The sequence below is a fragment of the Podarcis gaigeae genome, assembly GCF_964106915.1.
Source record: "Podarcis gaigeae genome assembly, chromosome: 3".
Taxonomy (NCBI): Eukaryota; Metazoa; Chordata; class Lepidosauria; order Squamata; family Lacertidae; genus Podarcis; species Podarcis gaigeae.
This window is the reverse complement of record NC_139680.1, coordinates 12,673,370-12,701,286: the sequence shown is the minus strand read 5'-3', so window position 1 is coordinate 12,701,286 and position 27,917 is coordinate 12,673,370. Positions and strand designations below refer to the sequence as shown.

At 45.2% G+C, this 27,917-nt stretch overlaps 1 protein-coding gene across 4 annotated transcripts in view; it reads left to right on the top strand.

Annotated features, from left to right (window-relative positions):
- Positions 1-425: 425 nt before the first annotated feature.
- The window catches only part of LOC310840464 (phosphatidylinositol 3,4,5-trisphosphate 3-phosphatase TPTE2-like), a 245,052-nt gene continuing 217,560 nt past the window's right edge, over positions 426-27,917 (top strand). Inside the window, exons 1-17 of one of the 4 annotated variants that reach the window (XM_083730481.1) lie at positions 426-734; positions 4,396-4,489; positions 6,044-6,121; positions 7,132-7,179; positions 8,176-8,337; positions 10,637-10,756; positions 12,264-12,363; positions 13,086-13,149; positions 15,840-15,904; positions 16,937-16,997; positions 17,555-17,636; positions 18,661-18,749; positions 19,886-19,947; positions 23,704-23,784; positions 24,826-24,931; positions 25,120-25,217; positions 26,726-26,824. In XM_083730481.1, coding sequence (XP_083586607.1) covers positions 4,440-4,489; positions 6,044-6,121; positions 7,132-7,179; positions 8,176-8,337; positions 10,637-10,756; positions 12,264-12,363; positions 13,086-13,149; positions 15,840-15,904; positions 16,937-16,997; positions 17,555-17,636; positions 18,661-18,749; positions 19,886-19,947; positions 23,704-23,784; positions 24,826-24,931; positions 25,120-25,217; positions 26,726-26,824 — 1,365 coding nt within the window. In that variant the 5' untranslated portion in view covers positions 426-734; positions 4,396-4,439. Of the gene's footprint in view, positions 735-974; positions 1,102-4,395; positions 4,490-6,043; positions 6,122-7,131; positions 7,180-8,175; positions 8,338-10,636; positions 10,757-12,263; positions 12,364-13,085; positions 13,150-15,839; positions 15,905-16,936; positions 16,998-17,554; positions 17,637-18,660; positions 18,750-19,885; positions 19,948-23,703; positions 23,785-24,825; positions 24,932-25,119; positions 25,218-26,725; positions 26,825-27,917 lie in introns of those variants that run through there. The other 3 variants (XM_083730483.1, XM_083730482.1, XM_083730484.1) reach the window with 3 other exon arrangements.

Here is a 27,917-nt window from a genome sequence, read left to right as displayed (position 1 = left end):
TGACGTGCTTTCGAACTGCTAGGTTGGCAGGAGCAGGGATCGAGCAACGGGAGCTCCCCCCATCGTGGGGATTCGAACTGCCGACCACCTGATCGGCAAGTCCTAGGCTCTGTGGTTTAACCCACAGTGCCACCCGCGTCCCATAGGGAGACTGAAGTGGCGTGCAAAAACAATGGCAACTGCAGACAACCAGGGTTTCCCCAAAACTGGGTTTCCGGCTGTTTTTTTGGACTCCAATTCCCATCATCCCTGACCGCTGGTCCTGCTAGCTAGGGATGATGGGAGTCGTAGTCCAACAACAGCTGGAGACCCAAGTTTGAGAAAGCCTGACCTACAGGGCCGCAGGCTTTGCTCCAGGCGACCAGGAGGCCCCTTCCAAAGCGCTGGCCCGTTTGCAATGCGGACGCGGCCTTATCGCGCGCCAAGGAGCAGCCCCGGGGATAATGGTGGCCTCTCGGTGGCCCTGGCAACGGCGTTCCAGGGCCAGGCAGGCTGGAACCAGGCGCGGTTGACTGCGCCCCCCGCCGGCTGACCGGCCGCGCCGCCGCCCCGGCCCCATAAATCAGGCGCGAATCTGGATCAGGTGGAGTCTCCGCCAGGCCGGCATGAAGCTGCGCTTGGCAACGCCCGGCTCTCCCCGCCGCCGCCGGTTGCTCGGCGGGTTTCCTTTAGCCCTGAGGCGACGGGCAGGGAGCCTTTAGCGCTGCGCCGGAGAGACGCGCGGGAGGCGAGAGGTGAGGCGACGCGCAAAAGCGGCCTCTCCAAACGCGCGGCGCTCTTTGCGCCTTGGTTTTGCGCCCGTGCGGCTGGAGGAGATCCGAGGGATTCCTCCTCGGCGGCTTTTGTTCCCCCGCGCTTTCTTTTCTCCCAGTTCTAGGTCACTCGACCCACAATAGGACTCCTTTAGTCTCCTCGCCACACGCGCGCTGGCAACTTTTCAGGCGTGCGTAAAAACGGGGAAAGCTTTTTCTCTCGCTTCCCTCCTCCGCGGTGCCATTTCCTTCTCCCTCCCTCTCCCAACCTGCTTGTCACGAGTTTCGACCCCCCTCTCCCGTCCTTGGAAGGGTTTCATTTTTGGAGCTGAGCTTGTCCCCTGCTGAGGTAAATGACTTATTGCTCTGCTTCGACCCGGGGGGGTGGGGGTGGGATAGGAAAGCAAACCAAACCTGCGTTAACTATGCAGAGGCAGAAATGACCAGGTGGGGGGAGAAGCCCCTGTCGTGACTTTCAGGCGTTTGGAAGCACGGACAGCCCACCCAAAAAACAACCTTGTGAAAATGATCCCTTCGCCAGGGCAAGGAGTAATAGGGGTGGAGATGGGCCGAAAGTCCCAATGAAAAGATTTCTTGAAGGGGGAGGATTCTCACAAAGACATGGGTAGGAGAATGACGACCCACAAGGTTGCAGTTTTTCCTCTGTCCTGAGTGGGTTTTAGGGGAGCCTTGACAAAGCAAACGTTGGCATGGAAGAGAAGAGTCTTAACTTGGGTCTGTGTTCATGTGCAAAATCTATCGCCATTGTCATTAAGGGGGGGGGGACTCCCCTAAAAAGCTTTGAACACTATGAACCTGTATGCAAGTCGGTGCAAACATCGCAAGCTTCTCTGGTGCAATTCGGTGCTTTATTTAGCAGAGTTGCAAGGGCGGTGAGCATAGCCTCTGGTCTGAAATATTAAGAGTGAAAGGCGCTGTAAGATTGTTGTAAAAGCCAGTAGTCTTCAATTAAACATGGGACCCACATTTAACCCAAGTGCCCAGTTGAAGACTCGTTTTTTTAAAAGAACAATAACAACAAATCAAATATTTGTACGCTGTTGCAACCCACCTTGGATCGGGCTGTGACCTAGTAGTGGTCCCGCACCCACCAGTTGAAGACCCAGTTCATGTCAGCTAATTTTCTTAGCACATCCTGCCTACCTGCTATAGGAATAAGACAGTTCCCTATACTGCAGGGATTCTTGAAAATGTAAGCCTAACCTGCAGTGTGGGGAGAGAAGCAGTGGTTGTTGTAAGCTACTCTTTCAGCTTTAGACATGCCCAGGGCTGCAATACTTTCCAAAGGTTGTTGTAAAACACTTGGAGCCTGACCTGCAGTATGCAGTGTCCACTACATTGCAGGGCTGCTGTAAGTTACTCTCTTCCAGCAACAGCCCCATCCAGCAATTTGGGGATAGTAGACTGCTTTTGCTTTGTAATTTGCTTTGACAGGTTGGTGTTGTTTTTTTAAAAAATAGTGTATTAGGATTTTCTGTTGCATCAGCAGGTCCTCTTCCAATTTGGACTTAACGAGTTTCTCTCCCCCTCCCCAACAACCCCAAATTTGCCCTTATATTTTTTGGGGTGGTGTATATGGACCCACTTGCTCCCAACTACAGCTTGTTATTTTTCCTTTGGCTTTCTCCTGTCTTCCATCTCTGGGTGAGATCCAGGAAGTGACCTGCCTGGAATGAAGTGGTTATTATTATTTTAAATAAAAAACCATATATGCACATTTGCATGTATCTGCCTCTCTCAACCAGATGTCTGTTACTCCTCCCAACTCAGCCAGCTAACATTCTGTGCCATTGAGTTGTTATGTTTGGGGCTTTCTTTCCCCCAAAATATATTTTGTGCATCTGCAAACTTTGAAGTTAACTCTTTTATGCATGGCTCCATACATCTCCTCCTGTGGCTTTGGCTCTGGTTCTGCAAGCACAAGAAGACATAAATTGTTGTACGGAATATGCAGTCTTTACACACTGGGAGATGTTCTCAAGACTACTGAATGCAGATCAGGTGTCTTGCTGTAACAGTGCAGTCTCCTTTTATTGGTTTGGACAAAACTTAAGGTTGCAGGTCCTGTGCATACCTAGGCTGAATACACATTACCATTTACTCTGCTCCCAGTGTGCTCCCACTGCTGGCTTTTGAATACAACTACACAATGTTACTCATGGTTTAGAGCTACCCAGTGGTTTAGGTGTAGTCATAGTGCCCACAAAGGCTTTCACGGGTGCCCCAAAGCTTTCATTTAAACAAAGGGGGCGGGGAATAAGTTTCTAGCCCTCCTAGAAAGTTATGCGGCGAAACGTACAAATGCCGCCTAAGCACACATTTCTGTACTGGTTCGTTGGCTGGAGAACTGCAACACAAAATAGGGAGAAACGTGAACTTCAAAGGGCTGCTGTGTTTCTTTCCCAACCCTACTTCCAAGTAAACTTGAGCAGGATTTAGCTGCAAGGGACTCTCTTATTCTTTCCAACATTTGTTGACAGAAGTGTTCTTGTACTCTTTATGCCACAGGTTGGGAATTGCTTGAATGAAACGTCAATACCTTTCTGTATGAACCCCACTCCTTCCAGAAATCTAGTGCTTGAACCCTTCTAGTGCATTATCTAAACTTGAACCCTTCTCCCTTACATACTTGTATCGGGGAGGAATCTAGGCTGGAACTCTGACATTCTAGTTTTCTATATGCAGAGAATCATTTTTGTATGGAGGCTTATTAAATCCCCAGAGCATTCCCCCCCGCCCCCATTGCTTGAAGTGATGCAGCCAAGGCACAGACTGACCAGGTCAGGAGCTTGGCTGACATTAAGCAAACCACTGCTTCCTGGGTCTCAGCCTCGTTGCTTGCATTGTGATGGTCATGAGTTTGACCTGATCTGCAGGGATGATGTGCGAGTTGGTGAGCAAATGTATACGAAGCTCTTTGATCCAAATCATAATGTGTTGTGTGAATCCTGTTATTCTGAAGAATGAGGCTCTGTGGAGCGAAGTGTAGTGCAGTTCAGGCTGTGTGCAGACTCCTGTTTACTCTGCGTCCTCTATGCTTCCACCACTGGTTTGTGAAGCCTCGTACACTGGACAACATTAGCTGCAATCCACATCTGTTCTGTAGCTTCTTGAGAAATACTGCATTTTGATGAATTCCACCCCACCCCCAACCAGCTTTGATCTGATTTTAAAATATAAGTAAGACTTAACCCCCAGGCAGTGTGGTCTAAACCACTGAGCCTTGGGCTTGCCAATCAGAAGGTCGGCGGTTTGAATCCCCGCGACGGGGTGAGCTCCCATTGTTTGGTCCCAGCTCCTACCAGCCTAGCAGTTCTAAAGCATGTCAAAGTGCAAGTAGATAAATAGGTACCGCTCCGGCGGGAAAGTAAATGGCGTTTCCATGCGCTGCTCTGGTTCGCCAGAAGTGGCTTAGTCATGCTGGCCACATGACCCAGAAAAACTGTCTGTGGACAAATGCCGGCTCCCTTGGCCAGTAAAGCAAGATGAGCACTGCAACCCCAGAGTTGTTCACGGCTGGACCTAACCCTCAGGGGTCCCTTTACCTTTACCTAAATAGGGTTAGGGTTTCAGCCTGGTGTATATAAAGCAACTTCTGGGGTATTCTATTTTGCCCCAACAGGGAAACCATCTGTTTTGTTTTGCTCCGAAAACCACAAGAGAAAAATGGAAACCGAAAGAGATGGACAACATGTGGTGGCCCATGACACTCAAGTGTGAGTTATCCTGAATGGGATATAATGGGAAGGGTTTGCTGGTCAGTAGAAGCGAGTGTGTTTTCTGTGCCGAAACCAGAAAATCCTGAGTTAAGACCATGAACCTGCTGTAAGTGTGTCTAGTGACTCCATATCATTGTGCGAGAACACAAATAGATCCTTCAGCCCTTTTATGTGGTTCATGAAGTTTAGAAATCACACCTCTGAAATCCGTCCACTTAAGTCTTTTCTGCTGTTCACCTTATTTTTCCCCTATTGGTGCTCTAACAGCACTGTCCTTACTTCTCCATATTTTAAAAGTCCCCCAAGTAATCCCTTTCAGGATTGCAGCCTAAGTCTTCTTCCAACGACCCTAATTTGGGGGGCATTGCTATTGCTCTTAAGGTGACTGATGAGAACTGCATGTCTGTATCCTAAAAGTCTGTCTGTCCAACCTCTTAGCTCTGGTGCTTGCACTAAGGGAAGATGTGCAGCCAGGGACCCAAACAGCAGAACTTGCCCCATCTTGAATCACCAGGTGGGGGAGATAAAGAACATCAGCCTGCCTTTGGCTGACAAAAGCTATCTTGTGCCAAGAACCACCTGGAAACTCTCAGAACCTTCTGTTTTGATGAATCTTGAGGGGAAGGGGAACTCTTGTATGCTGGCAACTTACTTGGCTTTGCATACTATTCCATTTGTGATAACACTTGCCTACCTTTCACACAGGACGCGGGTGGCGCTGTGGGTTAAACCACAGAGCCTAGGACTTGCCGATCAGAAGGTCGCAGTTCGAATCCCTGCAACGGGGTGAGCTCCTGTTGCTCGGTCCCTGCTCCTACCAACCTAGCAGTTCGAAAGTACAAAGTACAAGTAGATAAATAGGCACAGCTCTGTGCGCTGCTCTGGTTCTCCAGAAGCGGCTTAGTCATGCTGGCCACATGACCCGGAAGTTGTACGTCGGCTCCCTCGGCCAATAAAGCGAGATGAGCGCTGCAACCCCAGAGTCGGCCACAATGGTCAGGGGTCCCTTTACCTTTACCTTTTTAGTGTGCGAAAACAGTCAAGAGATCCCCAGGCACTCACCTTCAGATGGTGGTGATGTCAGCCACCATCCTGAGGCCCAGACATCTTCACTTGGTCGCAAGTGGCCGATAGCCAGGTACAAAATGCGCCTGGTGAATTTCAAACACTGAGGGCAGTGTGTGGTTTGTGTGGTTGCGGCAGAAGTCACATGCTGCAGAAGGCTGGTCTCCACAAATGCCCTCTCTGCGCATGCCTCTTGCTATCGCTGACCTTGATCTGCTGCTGCCAGTGCTTGAAGCCTTGTGAGAAAAGAGGGTGGGTGTAAAGTGGTGGTAGCCTTTCACTCAGTAAAAATGAGGATCTGACACAACTGCTTTCCATTAAGCTCTCACCGCAAGCTGGTACAAGTTCACTGCTGAAATCCGTTAACTTTCAGGGAGGAGGTGAGCTTGTTGACTGCTTGTTAACCCCCATCACTTTAGCTCTTATTTCTTGTCGCAAGAAGGAATTCTGTTAATATATCTGCTTCCCCAATTAATTCCATGGCAGAAGTCGGATCAGGGAGATTGAAATGGATCTTGACGATGGTGCTGATAAAGAAGAAGCTGAATCAGATTCTTCTACAGAGTGAGTTGAACTTGGAGAAAATGTGCCAGACAAGTAGGAATAATGGATTACCTCTTCATCGCCTTCTCTCTGCTTTTTTTAAATTGAGCTTGCTGAAATGACAGTATTCGTTTTGCCAGCTCCGAATGTGGTCCTCACAAAACTTAACAGTATCCTATATAGCAGAGGTTTCTGTTAATAGTGGGTAGACCTAGAGATTTCTCCAAAGCAGCTCTCTATTTGTAAGTTGGAACAGAACTGAACTGAAGGGTTCAGCCAGCCTGCTTATATAGAGCTCCACTAGAACGCAACAGTAACCATTTTCTGTAACTATCCAATCACTGAATGTCACTTTCAATCCCTTATTTGCATATGTGGACCTGAGTGAAAACTATCTATAGTAACCCCCTGCTGGCCCAGAGTGGGAACTTCAGTACATAACAGTTTCTACCTTTGTTTCTGCCCAATGACCACATGGCATCCAGTTTGCACCCCTGTGGTTTGTGATGTTGGTCGCAATCCATATCCTTGAGAAATATGCTGCATTCTGATGTGTTTTCCCCAAGCCAGCTTTGATCCAAATTGAGAAAAGGAACAATCTAGTTGCAGTTTAAGCCAGTAATGGGATTGCAACCTAGAACCAGGAGCCCTGGAAAAGCAGTGTTTTTAAAAATGAAAAGCTTTGAATGCAGTAGGTATACAGGTGTCCATATTGCCACTGAACTACAGAAATTGCTGACTTTAACCACTATAAAAATAGCTGCCACTACTTAAGGACTTGAGAAGGGCTTTTTTGTTGCATTGCAATTAAACATTTGCTTGTGATTTATCTGCCTTGTTTTATATGCTGCTGCTTTATGTATATGATTTATGTTTTATTGGCATTGTTTTACAATGACGGGCAGGATAGAAATATTTCTTGTAAAGTACCTTTTTGTTTGGTAGGCTTGATTTGTTCAGTTATTTGTTCACAGTCCTAATAATAATAATAATAATAATAATAATAATTTCCCTTTCTCCCCCTGAACCAGCCTAATAAAGAAAAAAGTCTCCCAGTTTGTGATGTCTTTTGGATTCAGGTAAGTATTACTACAACATGAACATCAGTGAAACATGGGAAGGCAATTGTAGATTGGCAAACTGATACCTTACAGCTTCCTACATAAAGAATTGCGAACATGAAAATTGCTCTCGTTTAAGGAAAGCAACTGATTCAGTCATTCTCCCAGCCAACCAACTTTCGGTGGCTTAAGCATAATTTCTAAGCACATCAAATGCTTGCAATATGGAATGTTTCCGGCTGAGTAACATTTGCCAAAATCTGTATTGCACACAACTCCGCTTCCTGGTTGTACGACACATAACGGGATATCAATTTTCTGGAAACCTGAGATCAGCCAAGATACTTGCATTAGTAAGTTGCTTTGCTCTGCAATACAGCTGCAAATTGGTTGCCACACCTTTCTGCCTGCTGAACACATGGACTCCTCTACAGACCAAAGCTGAATTGGTGGACAAAGATTGCCCAGTTCTTTATTGTGTTAAATAAGGTAAAGGTAAAGGTACCCCTGCCCGTACGGGCCAGTCTTGACAGACTCTGGGGTTGTGCGCCCATCTCACTCAAGAGGCCAGGGGCCAGCGCTGTCCGGAGACACTTCCGGGTCACGTGGCCAGCGTGACATCGCTGCTCTGGCGAGCCAGAGCCGCACACGGAAACGCTGTTTACCTTCCCGCTGGTAAGCGGTCCCTATTTATCTACTTGCACCCGGAGGTGCTTTCGAACTGCTAGGTTGGCAGGCGCTGGGACCGAGCAGCGGGAGCGCACCCCGCTGCAGGGATTCGAACCGCCGACCTTTCAATCGGCAAGTCCTAGGCACTGAGGCTTTAACCCACAGCGCCACCTGTGTCCCATTGTGTTAAATAGGTCTTCATAAAAGCATATTTGTCTATCCCTTTTCCAGGAGTAATATTTGCACTACAACGAAGGAACATTATTTTTATTTCCATTTGCATGATTCTTCCCTTGAAGTGACCGTTTTTCTCCTTTTCTTCCCCATTCCCTTGGCTTGTTTTAGGCTTTTTGGAATTGTGCTTATTTTTGTGGACATCTCACTTGTGATTCTGTCTCTAATGATTGCTCACAAATACCACTCTCTTGATGTCATGATTGGAAATATCTCTCTGGCCATAGCATTCTTCTTCCTCTTTGATGTCCTCCTGCGAGTGTCCATTGAAGGGTAAGAGCAGGAATCATTGTAAAGTTGTGCTGCTGTGAAACCATTATTTTTTTAGCTGCATAAGTTTTCATCGAATAATAATAATAATAATAATAATAATAATAATTTATTATTTATACCCCGCCCATCTGGCTGGGCCTCCCCAGCCACTCTGGGCGGCTTCCATAAAAACCAAAAATACAGTAAAATCACACGTTAAAAACTTCCCTGAACAGGGCTGCCTTAAGATGTCTTCTGAATGTCAGGTAGTTGTTTATCGCTTTGACATCTGCTGGAAGGGCGTTTCACAGGGCGGGCGCCACTACCGAGAAGGCCCTCTGCCTGGTTCCCTGTAGCTTTGCTTCTCGCAATGAGGGAACCGCCAAAAGGCCCTCGGCGCTGGACCTCAGCGTCCGGGCAGAATGATGGGGGTGGAGACGCTCCTTCAGGTATACTGGACCGAGGCCGTTTAGGGCTTTAAAGGTCAGCACCAACACTTTGAATTGTGCTCGGAAACGTACTGGGAGCCAATGTAGGTCTTTCAAGACCGGTGTTATATGGTCTCGGCGGCCGCTCCCAGTCACCAGTCTAGCTGCCGCATTCTGGATTAGTTGTAGTTTCCGAGTCACCTTCAAAGGCAGCCCCACGTAGAGTGCATTGACCTTGCATTCAGAGGGCTAGCAGAGAGGTCTGAAAGTTCCCCATAAAACCCCTTTGCAGCAGTGTTCTTACTGCATCTGGAATAGGGAGAAAGGCTTAAAAAATGTTCTTTAGCAAACGGGAAGAACGAGTGAAGCCTGTTGTGCTGACTGCTCCTGTTCAGAATTCCACCACCTCATTTCAAGATACAGTGGTGCCTCGCTAGACGAAAAGAATTTGTTCCGTGAGGCTCTTCGTATAGCGGTTTTTTCGTCTTGCGAAGCAAGCCCATTGACAGCTTAGCGGATTAGCGCTACAGCTGTCAAGCGGCTTCCAGCGATCAGCTGTTAAGCGGCTTATCAGCGGAATAGCTGATAAGCGGCTTAGCGGCTTAAGAAAAGGGCGAAAAAAGCGAAAAAAACCCGCGGGGGGATGCAAGATTTTTTTCGTCTTGCGAAGCAACCCCATAGGGAAATTCGTTTTACGAAGCGCCTCCAAAACGGAAAACCCTTTCGTCTAGCGGGTTTTTCGTCTTGCGAGGCGTTCGTCTTGCGGGGCACCACTGTACTATGTTCTATACACACACACACACACACACACACACACACACCTGATTCAGTCCCCCCCCCATTTTTTTTCTTCCCCAGCAGTCAATATTCTGTAGCCACTGAGCATGCTCATTCCTAATTAATTGGTCATGGGTATTGGGGTGGTTTTTTTTTCTTTTGAGAGAGTGGGGGTTTACCCCCTTAGGTTTTTTTCCCTTTAAGAATTTTCGCACTTCTGGAAACCTCCCTCCCCAAAGCTTACAGATTCCTTCTCTTGTTTCTTAGCGTCATTTTGTTTATCCCAGGGCAGACTTTGTTAATCTTTCGTAATACAGCACCCTGTGCGAGGCCAATATTTTGTGCCCCCAAATTATGGGCCTGCTCAATTTCTCACCCCCTCAGCTCGGCGCACTGTGCAAAGGAACCACCCGCACCGGCCGAAATCCTGCGCTGTCAGAATGCAGTATCTGAGCTGGCTGTTAGCGCTCATAGTGGAGCTAACAGCCCTATTCCCAATGTGATGCGCACCCGTGTTATGGCTCGTTCAGTCTCATATTTAAAATTGGCATTTTCTCATAACTCTTGTGTACAGGCCCAGTTCTGGGAATGAGCAGACCTTACTTTAGCCCAACCATTCTGGGATAGAGGGCACATCTGGAATTTGCTGTGCATGACACTCACAAAATGGCTGCATGGCACAATATAAAATGGCTGTCACATCTAAAAAACCAGGAAAACGCAAGGCCGCTGAGTGTGTTCAGTGTAGGAGAGGCTGAACCAGTGCAAACGGGAACAGGAAGACAGAACAGTCTTGTGTGCATTGCGCCTTCAAGGGGATAATCGCAGAGACCTTATTCAGTTGCCATAAGAGGCTCTGGAGGGCACACGGGTGCCCTGTTGCTAACCCCTGCAGGTGGCCTCCGCTGAACAGGGCTTTCCAGGACTAACCGTGGTTTATACCCTGCAGCACGATACGTGGACCAATGTCTCCTTGCAAAGTTGACTTCTTAAGCCCCTACGTATGCTAAATGTTGAATAATCCTAGGTGGCCTACAAGGTACTTGTCAAAGTGAGCAGCTGCTGCTAAATCATTGTTGCTAGTTGTCTTTTGCAAGATCTCTTTTTCATTTCAGCTTTGAAAAGTACTTTGAATCCAAGCTAAATATTCTGGATGCTATCATTGTCGGGGTAACGCTGCTGATTGATTTTGTGTATGCCGTCTCTGACTTCAGCGGAATAAGCCTCATTCCAAGGCAAGGAGAGTGCAGAATCTTCTTCCTTCTCTCTCTCCCCCCTCCCGCCTTCCTTTCAAAGATGTCTGTTTTTCTTCTTTGGTGGTGTGCAAACAAGCATGTGGATAATTTGGCTTTTAAAAGTGCTGGATGTTGAGTGGGGTTGCTAATGTAATCAGGTCTTTTGGTGAAGGGCGGTATATAAATTTAACAAATAAATATAAATTTAAAAACATTGCCCCCTAACAGGCACCTTGTGATCACATCCAACCTTTGGGCCTCCCCAGTTTCGTTTCTGTCTCTTATTTGTGTTCAAAACCTCATCATGCAATTTATTTGTTTCATTAAATTCATAATACCTCCCTTTCTCCGGGGATCACAGGGCATTTTACAGTGTAAGAGTGGTTCTTTTCTGTTTAATGGTATATCATGAGGTTTTAAACCATAAAAGCTTTAAAAAATAACCACAAAACAGTCCCTGTATTTCAGTTGCTTTTCTGTTTCCCTTGTCCATCATGTTGCATTGCCTGTGTCCTCATTTGGTTAGATTTAGTGTACTGTGCTTTTTAACTGGTTATCTAGCCACTGATATCTTGTCAATATTCTAGCTTTTTGAATGAATGGTCTCCTAACAGCACTCAGCACCCTTAAAGTGCTTTCAGTATATGGTGTGGATTATTTATCTGCACCTAAACATCAGGTAGGGACGTGGGTGGCGCTGTGGGTTAAACCACAGAGCCTAGGACTTGCTGATCAGAAGGTCGGCGGTTCGAATCCCTGTGACAGGGTGAACTCCCGTTGCTCAGTCCCTGGTCCTGCCAACCTAGCAGTTCGAAAGCACGTCAAAGTGCAAGTAGATAAATAGGTACCGCTCTGGTGGGAAGGTAAATGGCGTTTCCGTGCGCTGCTCTGGTTCGCCAGAAGCGGCTTAGTCCTGCTGGCCACATGACCTGGAAGCTGTACACCGGCTCCCCCGGCTAATAAAGTGAGATGAGCACCACAACCCTAGTCAAAACAAAAAAAATTCCTTCCAGTAGCACCTTAAAGACCAACTAAGTCAGTTCTTGGTATGAGCTTTCGTGTGCATGCACACTTCTTCAGATACACTGAAACAGAAGTTTCCAGACCCTTCTATATAGTGAGAAGGTGGGGAGGGGTATTACTCAGAAGGGTGGTGGGAATGGGTGATTGGCAGATAGCTGTGATGAGCCTGTTGACGACTCTTAATGACTGCAATAGGTCTTACAACCCTAGATTCGGTCACGACTGGACCTAATGGTCAGGGGTCCCTTTACCTATAAACATCAGGTGCTCCTTATTTATGGTAAGATCTGGTCGCAGAGGCTTAGCATACTGATAACTCTGTGCAGTTTGCAAGGACTGCACACACTTGACTTGTCATGCCTATGAACACCTCCATCTAGAAAGACAGTTGAAGCTGTGCATTGTAGAGAGACATAAACATGTCTCCTCTTGCCAGCTTTTCATATTGTTATGCTGACCATTTTTTTCTCTCCCTTTTCACCAGAGCGGTTATTATTTTTCGTATCCTGAGGGTTATAATTTTGATACGAATATTTCGACTGGCATCGGAGAAGGAACGACTGGAAAAGCTCACGAGGAGGATAGTAAGCAACACTGGGCCTTGTCAACTATGGGAGCTAGACACAAGGTCTTTCTCCCAGGGAGGAGGCACATGTAGCTATCTTGGCTGCTTGCCTTTCTGCTCCTGTTTCTGTTTGACTTTTTTATATTACAGTCATACCTCGTGTTGTGTTTGCTCCAGGTTGAGCATTTACAGGTTGCGCTCTGCAGCGACCCGGAAGTACTGGAAAGGGTTACTTCCGGGTTTCGCTGCTTGCGCATGAGCAGACGCTCAAACTGACGTCATGCGCAGAAGTGACGAATCACGACACTCGCGGGTTGCGTTCTGCTCATGTTGCGAACAGGGCTCCAGAACGGATCCCGTTCGCAACCAGAGGTACCGCTGTCCAAGAGTTTGTATTTCATTTTAGTAGACATCCCCAATATGTTTTACATAAACAAATCAATGTCAACATAAAAATATCTAATTGTTGTATTTCTATTTTAAGTTGACTTGAAGGACTCTAATTAATAGGCAGTATAGAAATGCTTTAAAAATGTAGAACAATCAAGATCAGTCATACTTGCATGAGTGCAGATATTCAGATTTCTCAGCTTATATTTAAGACTTTGGCTGCTGTTCTGATTTATTTATTTTTTAAGCCGTTATGGGCAGCCTTGGAAATAGTGACATCTGTCAGACTAAACTAGCCTATTTGTTTCCCAACTTCCCTCTTTAATTTTCTTCTATGTGTGTTGCTGGCAGGTATCAGAAAACAAAAGGCGTTACACTAAAGATGGCTTTGATCTGGACCTCACGTATGTCACTGGTGTGTATAATAACTTGGTGAAAGGGAAGAAGTTGATCATTATGAACTTTTCTCATGGGAGCTTGGAGAGATCTGGGCAGCCAAGAATTGTGGAAGAAAACTAAGTGTGTGTGTGTGCGTGTCTGCCACTAACTCCTTTGCTCTTGTCCTCTCCTAGCCTTGCTCCTGGGGCAGCTACTAACTGAGGAAACATGGCAATGCGTGACCTTTGCTTGGTTATCGCTTCTCTGAAGGAAGTGAATAAGTGCCTAGGCAGATGGTCCTGGGCAGTTAAAGTCTAACCACATACAGCCAAGGCACTCAGAGGCACGTAAACGCTGCTTTTGCCCCTCTGCCAATGGAACAGGCTTTGACCTTATGGTCATATGAGTTGCAGTCACACCTCTCGTCTTTTGCATCTTGAAATTACTGTATTTTTTGCTCCATAAGATGCACTTTTCCCCCTCCTAAAAAGTAAGGGGAAATGTGTGTGCGTCTTATGGAGCAAATGCAGACGGAAAGCTCTGCTCAGCACTCCCTTTAAAGAGCCACACAGAGCATGTGTGCAGCTCTTGGGGTCTTTTCCCCAGGGAAAAGCCTGCAAGCGCCGCACACATGCTCCATGCGGCTCGTGAAAGGGAGCGCTGAGCAGAACCTGGGATGCATACAGGCTCTGCTCAGCGCTCCCTTTAAAGAACATTTTTTTTCTGGCATTCCCCCTCTAAAAACTAGGTGCGTCTTATGGTCAGGTGCGTCTGATGGAGCAAAAAATATGGTAGTTCTTGATTGCTGATCTAAACGACAAGACAGACTTGCGGCGCAGAGACTTTGCTTAAATGTGAAATGGTGTTGTTGTTTAGTCGTTTAGTCGTGTCCAACTCTTCGTGACCACATGGACCAGAGCACGCCAGGCACTCCTGTCTTCCACTGCCTCCCGCAGTTTGGTCCAACTCATGTTAGTAGCTTCGAGAACACTGTCCAACCATCTCGTCCTCTGTCGTCCCCTTCTCCTTGTGCCCTCCATCTTTCCCAACATCAGGGTCTTTTCCAGGGAGTCTTCTCATGAGGTGGCCAAAGTATTGGAGCCTCAGCTTCACGATCTGTCCTTCCAGTGAGCACTCAGGGCTAATTTCCTTAAGAATGGATGTGTTTGATTTTCTTGCAGTCCATGGGACTCTCAAGAGTCTCCTCCAGCACCATAATTCAAAAGCATCAATTCTTCGGCGATCAGCCTTCTTTATGGTCCAGCTCTCACTTCCATACATCACTAGTGGGAAAACCATGGCTTTAACTATACAGACTTTTGTTGGCAAGGTGATGTCTCTGGTTTTTAAGATGCTGTCTAGGTTTGCCATCGCCTTTCTCCCAAGGAGCAGGCGTCTTTTAATTTCGTGACTGCTGTCACCATCTGCGGTGATCATGGACCAATGGTCCTGGCAGAGGCTAGAGTGCTGGTCCAACAGAAGGGAAACAAAGCATTCACTGCTGTCACATGGTAGTCTGCTTACCCTAATGTCTAGGTCTTGTGTGTGCAGGCTGTGGGTTCCGATTCCGCTCTGCTGGGCCATGGGCAAAGAGGGAGGGAGTTCCATGTACAAGGAGCCAGCACTGAAAAGGCATACCAGAACTTGTCTTTCTCCATCAGGACCTGCTTAAATATATATAAATCCATCTGTGTGCCTCTCTGTTGTCTAAGGGGCTTAAGGCAGTTGGGTAGCAATTCTATTTTTGTGTTATAAGCACCCTATGAGGGAAGCAGGTCTGAGATACAGTGATCTGCTCAGCTAAGCTAACCAGCCTCATAACTGAATGAGAACTTACTCCTCTCTGACTGAAAGCCCAGCCATCAATTTTGCATGGCTGCAAGCCCCAGCACAAGTCAAAACTTTCAGTTATATCAGGTTTTAGTGATTTGTTAGCTACATGCAGACTTTTCACTCACGTGTCCACATGTTCAAACAGGTGGGCTTAATTCCCCTATGCTGTCCTTCACCACCACACAAATCAGCCCCACTAGGACTGTTTTTGAAGGGACGCAGGTGGTGCTGTGGGTTAAACCACAGAGCCTAAGACTTGCCGATCAGAAGGTCGGCAGTTCGAATCCCCGCGATGGGGTGAGCTCCCGTTGCTCGGTCCCTGCTCCTGCCAACCTAGCAGTTTGAAAGCACGTCAAAGTGCAAGTAGATAAATAGGTACTGCCCTGGCGGGAAGGTAAACAGTGTTTCCGTGCGCTGCTCTGGTTCGCCAGAAGTGGCTTAGCCATGCTGGCCACATGACCCGGAAGCTGTACGCCAGATCCCTTGGCCAATAAAGCGAGATGAGCGCCGCAACCCCAAAGTCGGTCATGACTGGACCTAATGGTCAGGGGTCCCTTTACCTTTACTTTAGGACTGTTTTTAGCCCTTCATGTTATAAGAGTTGGATAAAATTCTTACATGACTGTGTACACAAATGGTCCATGGGATTACGCTGCTTTAAAGTTGGATTTAAAGGGGGAAATTGAGATAGCACAGAAGAAGCTTCTTAGTTTGTCTTACTTGCAAAAGTCTAGTGGTTCATGAGGATGAATGCCTGAGCTGTCAGAAGTCTGAAGTCTAATCTCTGTGAAAACAAATACTTTGAACTGAAATACTGCAAGTTATAAACCAGCAAATGTGTTGCGGTCTCATTAGACTTATTACAGCCTTTATGTGTGTGTTTTTATCTCTCAGCTCGTGTTATAGCAATGTCCTTTCCATCTTCTGGGAAGCAGTCTTGGTACAGGAATCCTATAAAGGTAGCATAAATTCTGAAAGTCTGTGCAGTTAGTTCTCACTGTATAAATATGGCATGTTGCTTTTTTAATTGATACGTTTTTTTGTTTTTTATTCCACACTTGTAATTTAAAGAGAAATTATGCCCTTTCTTCAAGTTCCTGCATTGAGGGGTTGATAACATGATAATTTACTTACATCTTGATTGCTATAATTGACTTAGAATCTAGATAAACAACTGAAATATTTACTTAATTGGTGGCAATTTGTTTTCCTTCCTTTTCTTGCCAGATCTAATGACAGGCTGCTGGCATTGTGCTTGATTTTTTCTCTATGATCAGAGGGTCTGAGTTAGGATCTGTTTTGGGCCTTCAAAAATGGGTGTGCTATGTCTTAGAATTATCAGCCAATAAGCTGCAGGTGTTAAACATTTTCTTCTCCATTACACCTTTTTAAGGGCAACTCAAAAGTCTGGTCGCATCCACACCATCCATTTAAACACACACATGGCTTCCCACAGATAATCCTGGGAACTGTAGTAAAGGGCGCTGGGAATTGTGGCTCTTTGAGGGGTAAACTATTGCAGTTCCCAGCATTCTTTGGGGAAAGTGTTGAGTGCTTTGAACATGCTTTAAATGCATGGTGTAGAGGTGACAGTAGACTTAAATTTTGCCTAGATGTCTACCTAGGCCAGTCTTCCTCAACATGGTGCTGTCCATAGGATGTTTGGGCTACATCTCTGAATATTGACCATGTTGGCAGTGGCTTATGGGTGTCCAACAAGATTAGGAATGCGCCACATTGACTTCCTCTGCTTTCATTGGTTCTTAATGTGTATTTAATCGCCCTGCTAAGGCTAAGCCTAACACATTGCTGGAATCCAACCGTATCTACAGCAATATGTTGGTACTGAAGACCTCTTTGCACATGGGGAGATCTCAATTTTGCTTGAATTGGCTTCTCTGAATTCTGAAATGGGTTTCACAAATGCATTGCCTCATCATTGGGTCCTAATGCTCCTGGCGTCCTTTGAATATCTCCTCCTGCTTTTATAGGAAGTTGCAAGGTTTTTGGACACGAAACATGAAGGCCACTACAAAGTCTACAACCTTTGCAGTAAGCATCTCCTATTTAAACCGTTTTTAATTTAGTTATGCATAGAATAAAACTTGCAAAGGAGGCATCTTACTTCTGAGCGTATACCATAACGGCCTTAAATTTCAATCTGTGTCCTCTTTTTCACATTTTGACCTCTTAAATGTCACCCCTCCTCCATATCGCTTAAAGTTGGGTTATACTAAATGTTTCATTTGTTCAAATGACTTCTTCATGCCATTCATCATAGTGGCAACTATGACAGGTGTGGTTTTGTCTTTCTAACCCCACCCAAGGCATTCACTTGACACTTTGGAACAAAAAGCTGCTGTTTGGGGTTGATTTAAATGCTCAATATCCAGACATGTAGAAGCTGACGTGAGTTTTTAATCTGTTTTTAGCTTAGCTGATTTTAATTGTATTTTGATTTTTTTTTAAATACCTGGTTTTAGCTTGGTCTTTTATTGGGGTTTTTTTTTTTTTGGTAAATTGCTTAGTGGTTCTGTTTACAATCAAAGAGTGAATAAATTTTGTAAAATAAATAAAAATATTTTACATACCCTTCCCCTCCCCTGCAGGTGAACAGGGCTATGACCCGAAGATATTCCATTACAGGGTGGAGAGAATATTTATTGATGACCATAATGTTCCCACCCTAGAGTAAGTATAATTTCAAGCTGCTTCTGTGTGCATATAAGGAGAGAAAATTTAAAGAAAGAGACCCATCAGGGCAGCTGAGGAACGCAAATGGCTCTAGTCCATGAAAAACCAGTTCAGAGAAAATTAAAAAGCACGGCACCAATGTTTTATTTTTTTGTAAATGGCATTGAAACAAGACATTTGCAAGCCAGATGAGATTTAACTTGGTTAATGTATTTCATTTATGTATGGATCACTTTCAAAAATCTCTAAACAATGTCCAAAAAGTACTATAAAATTATCAATAATGCGCAGAAAACAAATTCAAGACAAGTATGCATAACTAAATTATTGTCTGAGTTGGCTTGCTGGAATAATGTTTTTTAGTCAACTTCTTAAAAGTGTTTTAGTGAGGGCCTAGGACGTTCCAAAGGGATGCGGATAGTGCTGTGGGTTAAACCACTGAGCCTAGGGCTTGCCGATCAGAAGGTCGGCAGTTCAAATCCCCGCGACGGGGTGAGCTGCGTTGCTCGGTCCCGGCTCCTGCCAACCTAGCAGTTCGGAAGCACGTCAAAGTGCAAGTAGATAAATAGGTCCCGCTCCGGCGGGAAGGTAAACGGCATTTCTGTGCGCTGCTCTGGTTCACCAGAAGCGGCTTTGTCGTGTTGGCCACATGACCCGGAAGCTGTACGCCGGCTCCCTCGGCCAATAAAGCGAGATGAGCGTCGCAACCCCAGAGTCGGCCACGACTGGACCTAATGGTCAGGGGTCCCTTTACCTTTACTAGGAAGTTCCAAAGCACTGGAACTGCTACGCCAAAAGATCAGTCTGCTTGTGAATGTGGTTTGGCACTTGTAATTTTGCAACTTCCACAGACTAAAAGGGGGTCGAGCACGTACACAAGCCAACCTTTCAGGTAAACTGATCCCAAGCTGCTAAGGGCTTATTACTGCTCTGATAAAATGATTTTGTGTTAGGTCCCCGGTCCCCCCCAGAACATCTCAGAAAAGAAAAATTAAGTGAGATTCCTCTTTCTGCCCTTAAGGGAGATGGTCCAATTCACGCAAAGCGTGATGGAATGGATGTTACAAGATGACAACAACGTCATAGCAATACATTGCAAAGGAGGCAAAGGTAAGTAAGTCCTTTTTAGTGGAAACATTGTCATGGAGCTGAAGGAGGTTGATCTTTTTTTTTTAAGGTGTTTTGTTTTCTGTTTTGTTAGTTTACAAAAGCTTCTGGTGTTCCAGTATTAAATGATCACCGTTATTTTTCTGAAATAGGTAGTTGAGGCAGAATGAGGTGAGAAACTGCCTTATTGCCAGGTCAGACTTGTTGGTTCAACTAGTTCAGTATATGACTGTGAAGTGAATCTCCAGGGTTTCAGGCAAGTTCCCAGCCCGGTTTGGAGATGACAGTGTTCTTCCACTGAGCTACAGTCCAAATAATTACCTGGTCCATCACAGCTCTTGGTCCCTCTTCAAAATTTTGGATTGAGGAACTCAGAGTTGGTTATATTTTGCTAATTAAAAGCTGCTATTTTAAAGGAAGGTGTGTTGGAAGACTTCCAAAGTTGGAACTCTTGAATAAAAACTGCAACTTAATTAAGTTAATCATGTACAGTGGTACCTCGGGTTACATACGCTTCAGGTTACAGACTCCGCTAACCCAGAAATAGCGCTTCAGGTTAAGAACTTTGCTTCAGGATGAGAACAGAAATCGTGCTCCGGCGGTGCGGCAGCAACAGGAGGCCCCATTAGCTAAAGTGGTGCTTCAGGTTAAGAACAGTTTCAGGTTAAGTACGGACCTCCGGAACGAATTAGGTACTTAACCTGAGGTACCACTGTAACTTAAATCCATTGGTACAGGCCCTACCCTCTAGAGTAGAAGAAAACAAGCTTGTTCCATATTCCACAGGACAGCCCTTTAGATATTTGAAGATGGTTATCATAACTCCTCTCGGTCTCCTCTTTGGCAGGCTAAACATCCCCAACTCCCCCAACCGTTCTTCGTAATTCACATGATAGAATTATAGAGTTGGAAGGGACCGCAAGGATCATCTAGTCCAGCCCTCTGCAGCGCAGGAATTTTTTGCCCAATGTGGGGTTCAATCTTGGGGTCATGAGTTCAAGAGTCTCATGCTCTACTGACTGAGCTATCTCTTATGTAGCGTAATCTGAATGCGCTAGTGATTCCCTTCTTGAGTACAACTAGAATCCAGCCCTGATGGCTTTCTTCTGAAATTCCCCGCCCCTTTTTTTAAAATGCAGGTAGAACTGGAACCATGATTTGCATCTGGCTTATTGAGAACAGCCTGTTTGAAAGTGCAAAGGTACGTAAGGCGATGGCACGCGTTAAATCTTCCCTTTGTTTTTGTTTGTTTGTTTTTGAAGTAATATTTATTAAAGTTTTAAAAGTTAAAAAAAGATAAAAATGCCATATTAACCAAAAACAAAACAGTACATCACAATAAAAAAAGAGAAAAAGGAAACAGAAAAAAGCAGAAAAATAGAAACAAGTAAAAAACACCTCAAACATTTCCATAACTTATCTTTCATTTGCTTGTTTTCTTGACCTCCTCACACCTCCCTTTTTTGTATTCTAATTCGGTTAGCTATTTCAGCAAATCCTTTCCATCTTTTCCAATTTTTGTCCTGTAATTTATCTTAGTATAATAAACCTTAACTTTTCCTCCTTTCACCAATTAACAGTCGATTTTTTCCTAAACCTTTATAACATTTCTGCTAAAGCCACATAGCTTCATTTCAACATCCTTCTAACATTCATTAATTTTACAATATTTCTGTAGTCTTTAAATTTCTTCCACTCTTCCTCCACCGACTCTTCTCCCTGGTCTCGGATTCTGCCAGTCATTTCCGCCAGTTCCATATAGTCCATCAACTTCATCTGCCATTCTTCCCGGGTGTTAAATCTTCCCTTTGAACTTGTGTTCTTTAATTCTCTCAAAGACCAAAGAGTGGCTTTTTTCTGTGTGCAGAGAATGCTGAAGAATGTCTTCCACCTGGGTGGCGATTCATGTAAGTGGCATGACAACCTGAAGTTTATATACATGGTTCAGCTCAGTTGCAGGAGGCATGCGCCTTGTTTATAGCACCACCCCCCAATTGCCAGAAATGCCCAATGCGCAGAGTGAAGGCTCACCCCTCAATGCAATTTGGCTGAACCACATAGTGAGCAGTATGCAAACACTGCTACCACCATGTGGAATTTTTTCTGTCACTTCCAAGGGAAATGTTTGATCGAGTCCAGAGCTGGAGTGCCCTAGGCCCAGGTTCTGAATACAACCTTCAGGCCTTTCTCGCTTGCCTGGATTTTTGAGAGTAGTGTACGTAGAAATTAGCCTGCTTACAAAGGTAAAATTTGCATCGATTCCTCCACCTACTTTTGCCTCTGCCTTGCCTACCACTGCCATGTGACTTCTGGAAGATTGCTCAGAAAGGAATGTAGCTCTCAGACAGGGAAAAATGATGAAATTTGACTGGTAAACGTGTTACTTAACCCCAGGGCTGTTGTTGGAAAAATTCCAGCAGTGTCTTTTTAGAAGAAGAGAAAAAGCAAGAGGTGATTTTGCCATCCCCCCCCCCCCGAGTGTTGTGGGATTGTTGAACAGCATAGAAGATGGCGGGAAAGGGGCAACATAAGGAACAAGCAATTGACACAAAAGAATCTCCCCCATGACTAATGTATCAAAGATCCTTCTGTAAACAGAACAATACCATGAGAGAAAACCAATGGTCCTGGAGAAGAATTTGAAAATCATCTGGTGGGGATGGGGTGTCACTTCTTTTGACAAGACAGATTTTCTATGGTTTGAATACTATGGCTGTGCATACATCACGGTTTACTCTGGTTCCAGTGAATTTCCACTCCTGTTTTTTATAAATCCATGTACACACTAAAGGCATTCCATAGTTTCTTTTGAAGTATTGCATTTTGATGTGATTTTCCCCAAGCCAGCTTTACTCCAGGTTGGGAGCTGTAAAGGTAAAGGTAAAGGGACCCCTGACCATTAGGTCCAGTCGTGGCCGACTCTGGGGTTGCAGCACTCATCTCGCTTTATTGGGTGAGGGAGCCGCATACAGCTTCCACGTCATGTGGCCAGCATGGCTAAACTGCTTCTGGTGAACCAGAGCAGCGCACAGAAACGCCGTTTACCTTCCCGCCAGAGTGGTACCTATTTATCTACTTGCACTTTGATGTGCTTTCAAACTGCTAGGTTGGCAGGAGCAGGGACCGAGCAACAGGAGCTCACCCTGTTGCAGGGATTCGAACCGCCGACCTTCTAATTGGCAAGTCCTAGGCTCTGTGGTTTAACCCACAGCGCCACCCGCTGTAGGCTTGTTCAATGCACATCGAATCCCAGGTGTGTACAACTGAAACGAAGAGGATTTCCGCAGGAAGAGACAAGGCAGGGAAAACCAGCCCGGTAATACTGCTTGTTGAACAGCATAGCAGATGGTGGGAGAGGAGCTTCATTAGGAACAAGCAATTGACACAAAAGAATCTCCCCCATGACTCTAATGTATCAAAGATCTTTCTGTAAACAGAACAGTACCATCAGAGAAAACCAATGGTTCTGGGGAGGAATACGGTGTTATAACCCACTAATGTGTACATAGCCAATCTGTACGCAGGAGCAAACTTCACGTTCACCAGGTGCCCAAGGATTAAGGCTTTCTGGGAGATGATCTATGTATTTAAATATACCTTCCTGAAGAAACCAGAGGCCTTTCTCCTGGGCATGGTCGGCCAATTGGTGTCAAAGAAGGACAGAACTTTCTTTATGTACGCCACAACAGCAGCAAGAATACTCATCGCGAAGTATTGGAAGACACAAGATCTACCCACCTTGGAAGAATGGCAGATGAAAGTGATAGACTATATGGAACTGGCGGAAATGACTGGCAGAATCCGAGACCAGGGAGAAGAGTTGGTGGAAGAAGATTGGAAGAAATTTAAAAACTATCTACAGAAACATTGTAAAATTAATGAATGTTAAAATGATGTTGGATTGAAATGAAATGGCTTTAGCAACAAAGCTAAAAAGAATATGTAAAAATGGATTGATAATCAGATGAAGATACGATGTTTTAATATGTTAAGATATAGAATTAAGATAAAAACAAAGAGGGAAAGGATATGTGAACTGGAATACAAAAAAGGGAGTTGTGAGGAGGTCAGGAAACAAGTAATTGAAATATAAGACACGAAAAGATTGATCTGTTTTTAATTGTTTTTATTTTTCATGTATTTTGTATTTTTCTTTGTATTTTTGTACCTTTTTTCTCTTTATTCTTATTATTTTCTTATTCTGTAAATTCTTTTGTCTGTAAAACTCCAATAAATATCATTTATATATATATATAAAAACTTCATGTTCACCAGACGTGGACTTTCCCAGCTCCTTTTAACTCTGCAGCCTCTTGTCTCCCTTGAAAACCTGCTTTTGGAGGAACTGTGGGAATGGTGTAGGGATAAGGCGGAAGGGAGCAGATGTAAGAGGAAGTTGGCAAAATCCACCCCACTCTAACTTGAACAGAGGGAAAACCTGGCCTCCAAACCTGTGTGTCAGGGAACTGCCATCGGAGAGTCAGGTGGTGGAAGGGCTCAAGGAGGTTAGGAGACCCTCGGATGCTGAGGAAGGAACCAGCAGGGGGAGAGAGAGAGTTCCCGCAGAATCTCAGTCGGAGGGATGGCTCCAAGATACTTCCAGTGAGAACAGCGGAGAGGTTTCAGGACCTCCGCTGGGGACGCCCACTCCGCGCAGGAAACTGTCACGCAGAGATTCCAAAAGGAGGGTTTCCGTTAAGGAACTCCTATGTTGGCGTAAATTCCGGAAGCGCCCACTGACGGATTCTGCCAGCGATTGAGGCAGCCATGCACCCATGGCTCCGCGGACGGGGAGAGTTTAGAAACTGATTGCAGGAGTTAAGAACTCAGCCATTTACGCACAAGCAGCCCCTTAACCCATCACATTGTGTCTCTAAAATAACACTTTATAGTTCCTTGGTTTAAAACAAAACACTACAAGATATGGCGACACCTGTTATCATCTTCCTTTTTTTAGGAAAGCTTACAGTACTTTGGTAAAAGAAGAACTGATGAAAGCACAAGCTCCAAGTTTCAGGGGGTTGAAACTCCATCACAGGTAAGAGTCTACAATGACGTCTCGGTCAAAGACACTGGAACCAGTATCGTAGCAAGGGATTAACACAACTTGCAGAATGTCACGATTTAGCTCTATAACTGACCATTTTTCCTGCACCACCCTTCTCATACCCCTGCATTTCTGGATGGCGCCTAGAGTGCCTTCAGTCCAGCGATCAACCTATAACACTGTGGTGCTTATAACAGGGGTTAGCAAACTTACTGCACTTTGGGCCGGTGTCTCCAGCGGCAATCGCATGGCGGGCCAGAGGGCTGGGGAGCGCGTGCCCATACGCGTGCACACATGCTATTACCGGCGCACTTCCGGGTAGGAGGAGCACCAGAAATAGCTTGTGCGCATGTGCACGGGCCTCCGACCCAGATGTGCACCGGAAATAACGCTTGCACATGCACAAATAACGCACATGCGCACAAGCTATTTCTGGTGCTCCTCCGACCCAGAAGTGGGCAGTCGTGCAGTGCCGGTAAGAGCGGGCAGCGGGGGTCGCTGTGAGCCAGATAAACGAGTCCCTCGGGCCTTATCCGGCCCACGGGCCTTAGTTTGGGGATCCCTGTTGTTATGTACTGAAATTCTCACCCTGGGCCAGCAGGGGGATACTGTAGATAGTTCAGGTCCACATATGCAAATAAGGGGTCGAAAGTGACGTTCAGTGATTGGATAGTTACAGAAAGTTGTTACAATTACATTGTTCTGGAGCTCTATATAAGCAGGCTGGCTGAACCCTTCCGTTCAGTTCTGTTCTGGCCTGTGAATAAGCAAGAGCTGTTTGAAGAATCGCTGTGTCGTCTGATATGTTCACCCACAACTTAACACCTGTGTTATAACATATGATGAGTCCAGGATTTGGGAGTGTTTGGGTAAGGCAAGGCTTGCAGTGATGGGGTTTGAAGGTCACCTTCTCTTGCAGCCAAAAGGTTGCTCTTACTTCAGGGTTGAGTTGGAAGATTTGCTTTTAGCTTTGAAAATGCTGCAGCTTGTTTGTAACTTATTTCTCAAGGCGCGCTCAAATTTTCTTTGCAGAATAGGTACGTTGAGTATTACGCAACCTTGAAATGGAAGTACAACCTGCAGCTCCCAAAGGCGAGACCACTTGAAATAAAAAGCATAAAGCTCTACGCTATCCATGGTAAGCGCTGCTAAAATGCGGTAGGATTTCTAGTGGCATTTAATGTCCTCCTTTCCTCTGTTGTGATGCAAGTTTACTTTTTAAAGAGTTTGCAGTAGACAATTCAGCATCAGTCCTTGAAATTCAGCCTAATCATTGTTCTGCTATCACTATTTAACCTTTTTTAAAAAAAAACAACTTTTTTTTAGGAGTTGGGAAAGGCAATGGGAGTGATTTGAGGGTGAAGATAATAATGGAAAAGCAAGTGGTATTTCATTGTGTTTGTGCAACCCAAGAAAACTGCCAGGTAAGGAACTCCCGGGTTAGTTTTAAAAGCCTGTCATGAGTGGCTGGCGTAATAAATTGTTACCTGTCCAGAGTTTTTGCAACTGGTGGTATATTTAAGATTCTTTCTGTGCAATGGATCTCTTAATCCCTATAATTAATGTGAATTTGCTAGACGTGCTTTGGGGGTATGTTTTTGATGCAAGGAGAGCAAATGTTTTGAGCATTCTAAAAGTGAAGCATTCTAGAATTCTAGAAAACGCAGTGTTTCTCACAAATGGTCCTTGCATTCCTGCTGTTCTTATAATTGTGTGGAATCATAATCATAATTTATTATATCTACCCCGCCCATCAGGCTGGGTTTCCCCCGCCACTCTGGGTGGCTTTCAACAGAACGTTAAAAACAGAATAAAACTTCAAACTTTAAAAACTTCCCTGAACAGGGCTGCCTTCAGATGTCTTTTAAAAAGAAGATAGCTGCTTATTTCTTTCACATCTGAAGGTAGGGCGTTCCACAGGGCGGGCGCCACTACCAAGAAGGCCCTCTGCCTGGTTCCCTGTAACTTGGCTTCTTGCAGGGAGTGAACTGCCAGAAAGCCCTCAGAGCTGGACCTCAGTGTCCAGGCTGAATAAAGGGGGTGAAGAAGCTCCTTCAGGTATACTGGGCTGAGGCCATTTAGGACTTTAAAGGTCAGCACCAACACTTGGAATTGTGCTCAGAAACGTACTGGGAGCCAATGTAGGTCTTTCAGGACCGGTGTTATATGGTCTCGGTGGCCACTCCCAGTTACCAGTCTAGCTGCCGCATTCTGAATAAATTGCATGGATTTCACAGGTGCTCGTGGGATGAGATTATTGGCAGGCAGCCCAGCTACTCTGTCATTCCTGCATCATTTAACACATTTTGCACATTTTCTGGAAGCTAAGCACTTCTTCTGAGCTGGAGTTAGGACTGGCAGCCTTTTAAACAAAACCGGGGGGGGGGGGAATGACCACATATTGGTTCCACCACCCCCAGTTAATATATATTACATAAATACAGCATATTTGTTAGATTGGGACATACAGGAATAACACACACAGGATGAAATGCAGTAGGCAGGAAATTTTTCCTCTAAAATACCTTACATTTTAAAAGAAAAGCGTGGATGGAAGAAAAGGTGTCCATCTTCTAGCTAAACAGAATTTGGTAGTATATTGTGCTCTAAATTATTCCCTCAGCAGCAATGCCTGTGAACCTTACTTTCCAGCTGTGTTCTCCTAAGTAGTAATAGATTAACAGGAGGGAGTGTTGCTAGGCGATTTGAGGAGTAGCCAAGAATTTTATGTTTTAATGGGGCCAAAGGAAAATTACCAGACCAAATTAGTTTTCAGAGGGCAAATTAAGTTGGGTCATTGGGGAGGGGGCTGCTGGGACCTTACTTGCCAAGCTGCCCCAGTAGGAGGCTATAGTTGATTCAGTAGATAAAAGTTCATGCATTTTGAAACAAGAATATTTCATTGTGAATGAGATGTCCCATGTACTTTCAGTTGTTCTTCGATGGCGAAAACGACTGGGTAGTAATTGCTTTTGAATGCTGCCCCGTAGTTAGCAAAGATGTGAAAGTCAGATTCGAATCTTCTTCATCTGTAAGTAAATGAACTGTGGATCTTTTGCATTTCAGTCACACAGCAGTTGTGTCCTCTGTAGCCATTGCTGACCCATCTCAAACACAAGGTTTGCTTTGTTAAACACACCTTCTGGCCTTTATTTCAGATATTTAAATCCTGCTTTAACATTCAGAATTATAAAAGTGGATAGGGAATTGTTGGTTTTTATAACCTGCCTTTTGACCCAGTGGAATCTAAATCCTGAAAACTATGATGAAACTAAAGACGCAGGAACACCTCGAGAAATGGAATGTGACTTGTGATATTTCAGAAAGTAAAGGAGGTGTTATTGAAGGGAAGATTTGATTTATTCCCAGTTTATTGTGGAAACAAAACAACTAATACAGTGGTACCTTGGGTTAAGTACTTAATTCGTTCCAGAAGTCCATTCTTAACCTGAAACTGTTCTTAACCTGAAGCACCACTTTAGCTAATGGGGCCTCCTGCTGCTGCTATGCCGCTGGAGCAAGATTTCTGTTCTCATCCTGAAGCAAAGTTCTTAACCCAAGGTACTATTTCTGGGTTAGCGGAGCCTGTAACCTGAAGCGTATGTAACCTGAGGTACCACTGTATTGGAAACTAGCTTGACACAGAAAAGGCCCAGTCATAGATATCAGAGGATGAGTTATTTGGCAGATGCAATAACAAGCACCAAATATAATAAATCACATTAAATCTTAAATTAAACAGCTGGTGTAGTGGCTCCGAGTGAAGTCTGTCTCCCAGGTCTGAATATTGTATGTAGCATGAACTCACAATGAAAACTTAGGTGACATGCTCTAGGCCAGGGGTCTGCAACCTTTAAGACAAAAAGAGCCACTTGGACCCGTTTCCGAAGAAAAAAACAACTGGGAGCCGCAAAACCATTGCGACATTTAAAACAAATATATCTCCGGGGCCGCGATCTGACAGTGGGCGGGAAGGTGACGTCGGGACCGTGCGTGACTAACGCATGCACCGCCCCCATGCGACGTCACAGCCAGTACAGCGCCCGCCACAGTGGGGAGTGTCGGGGCACACAATGCGTCTCCTCCCCTCGCTAGTATTTGTCCCGGAGCCGCGGCAAAGGTGT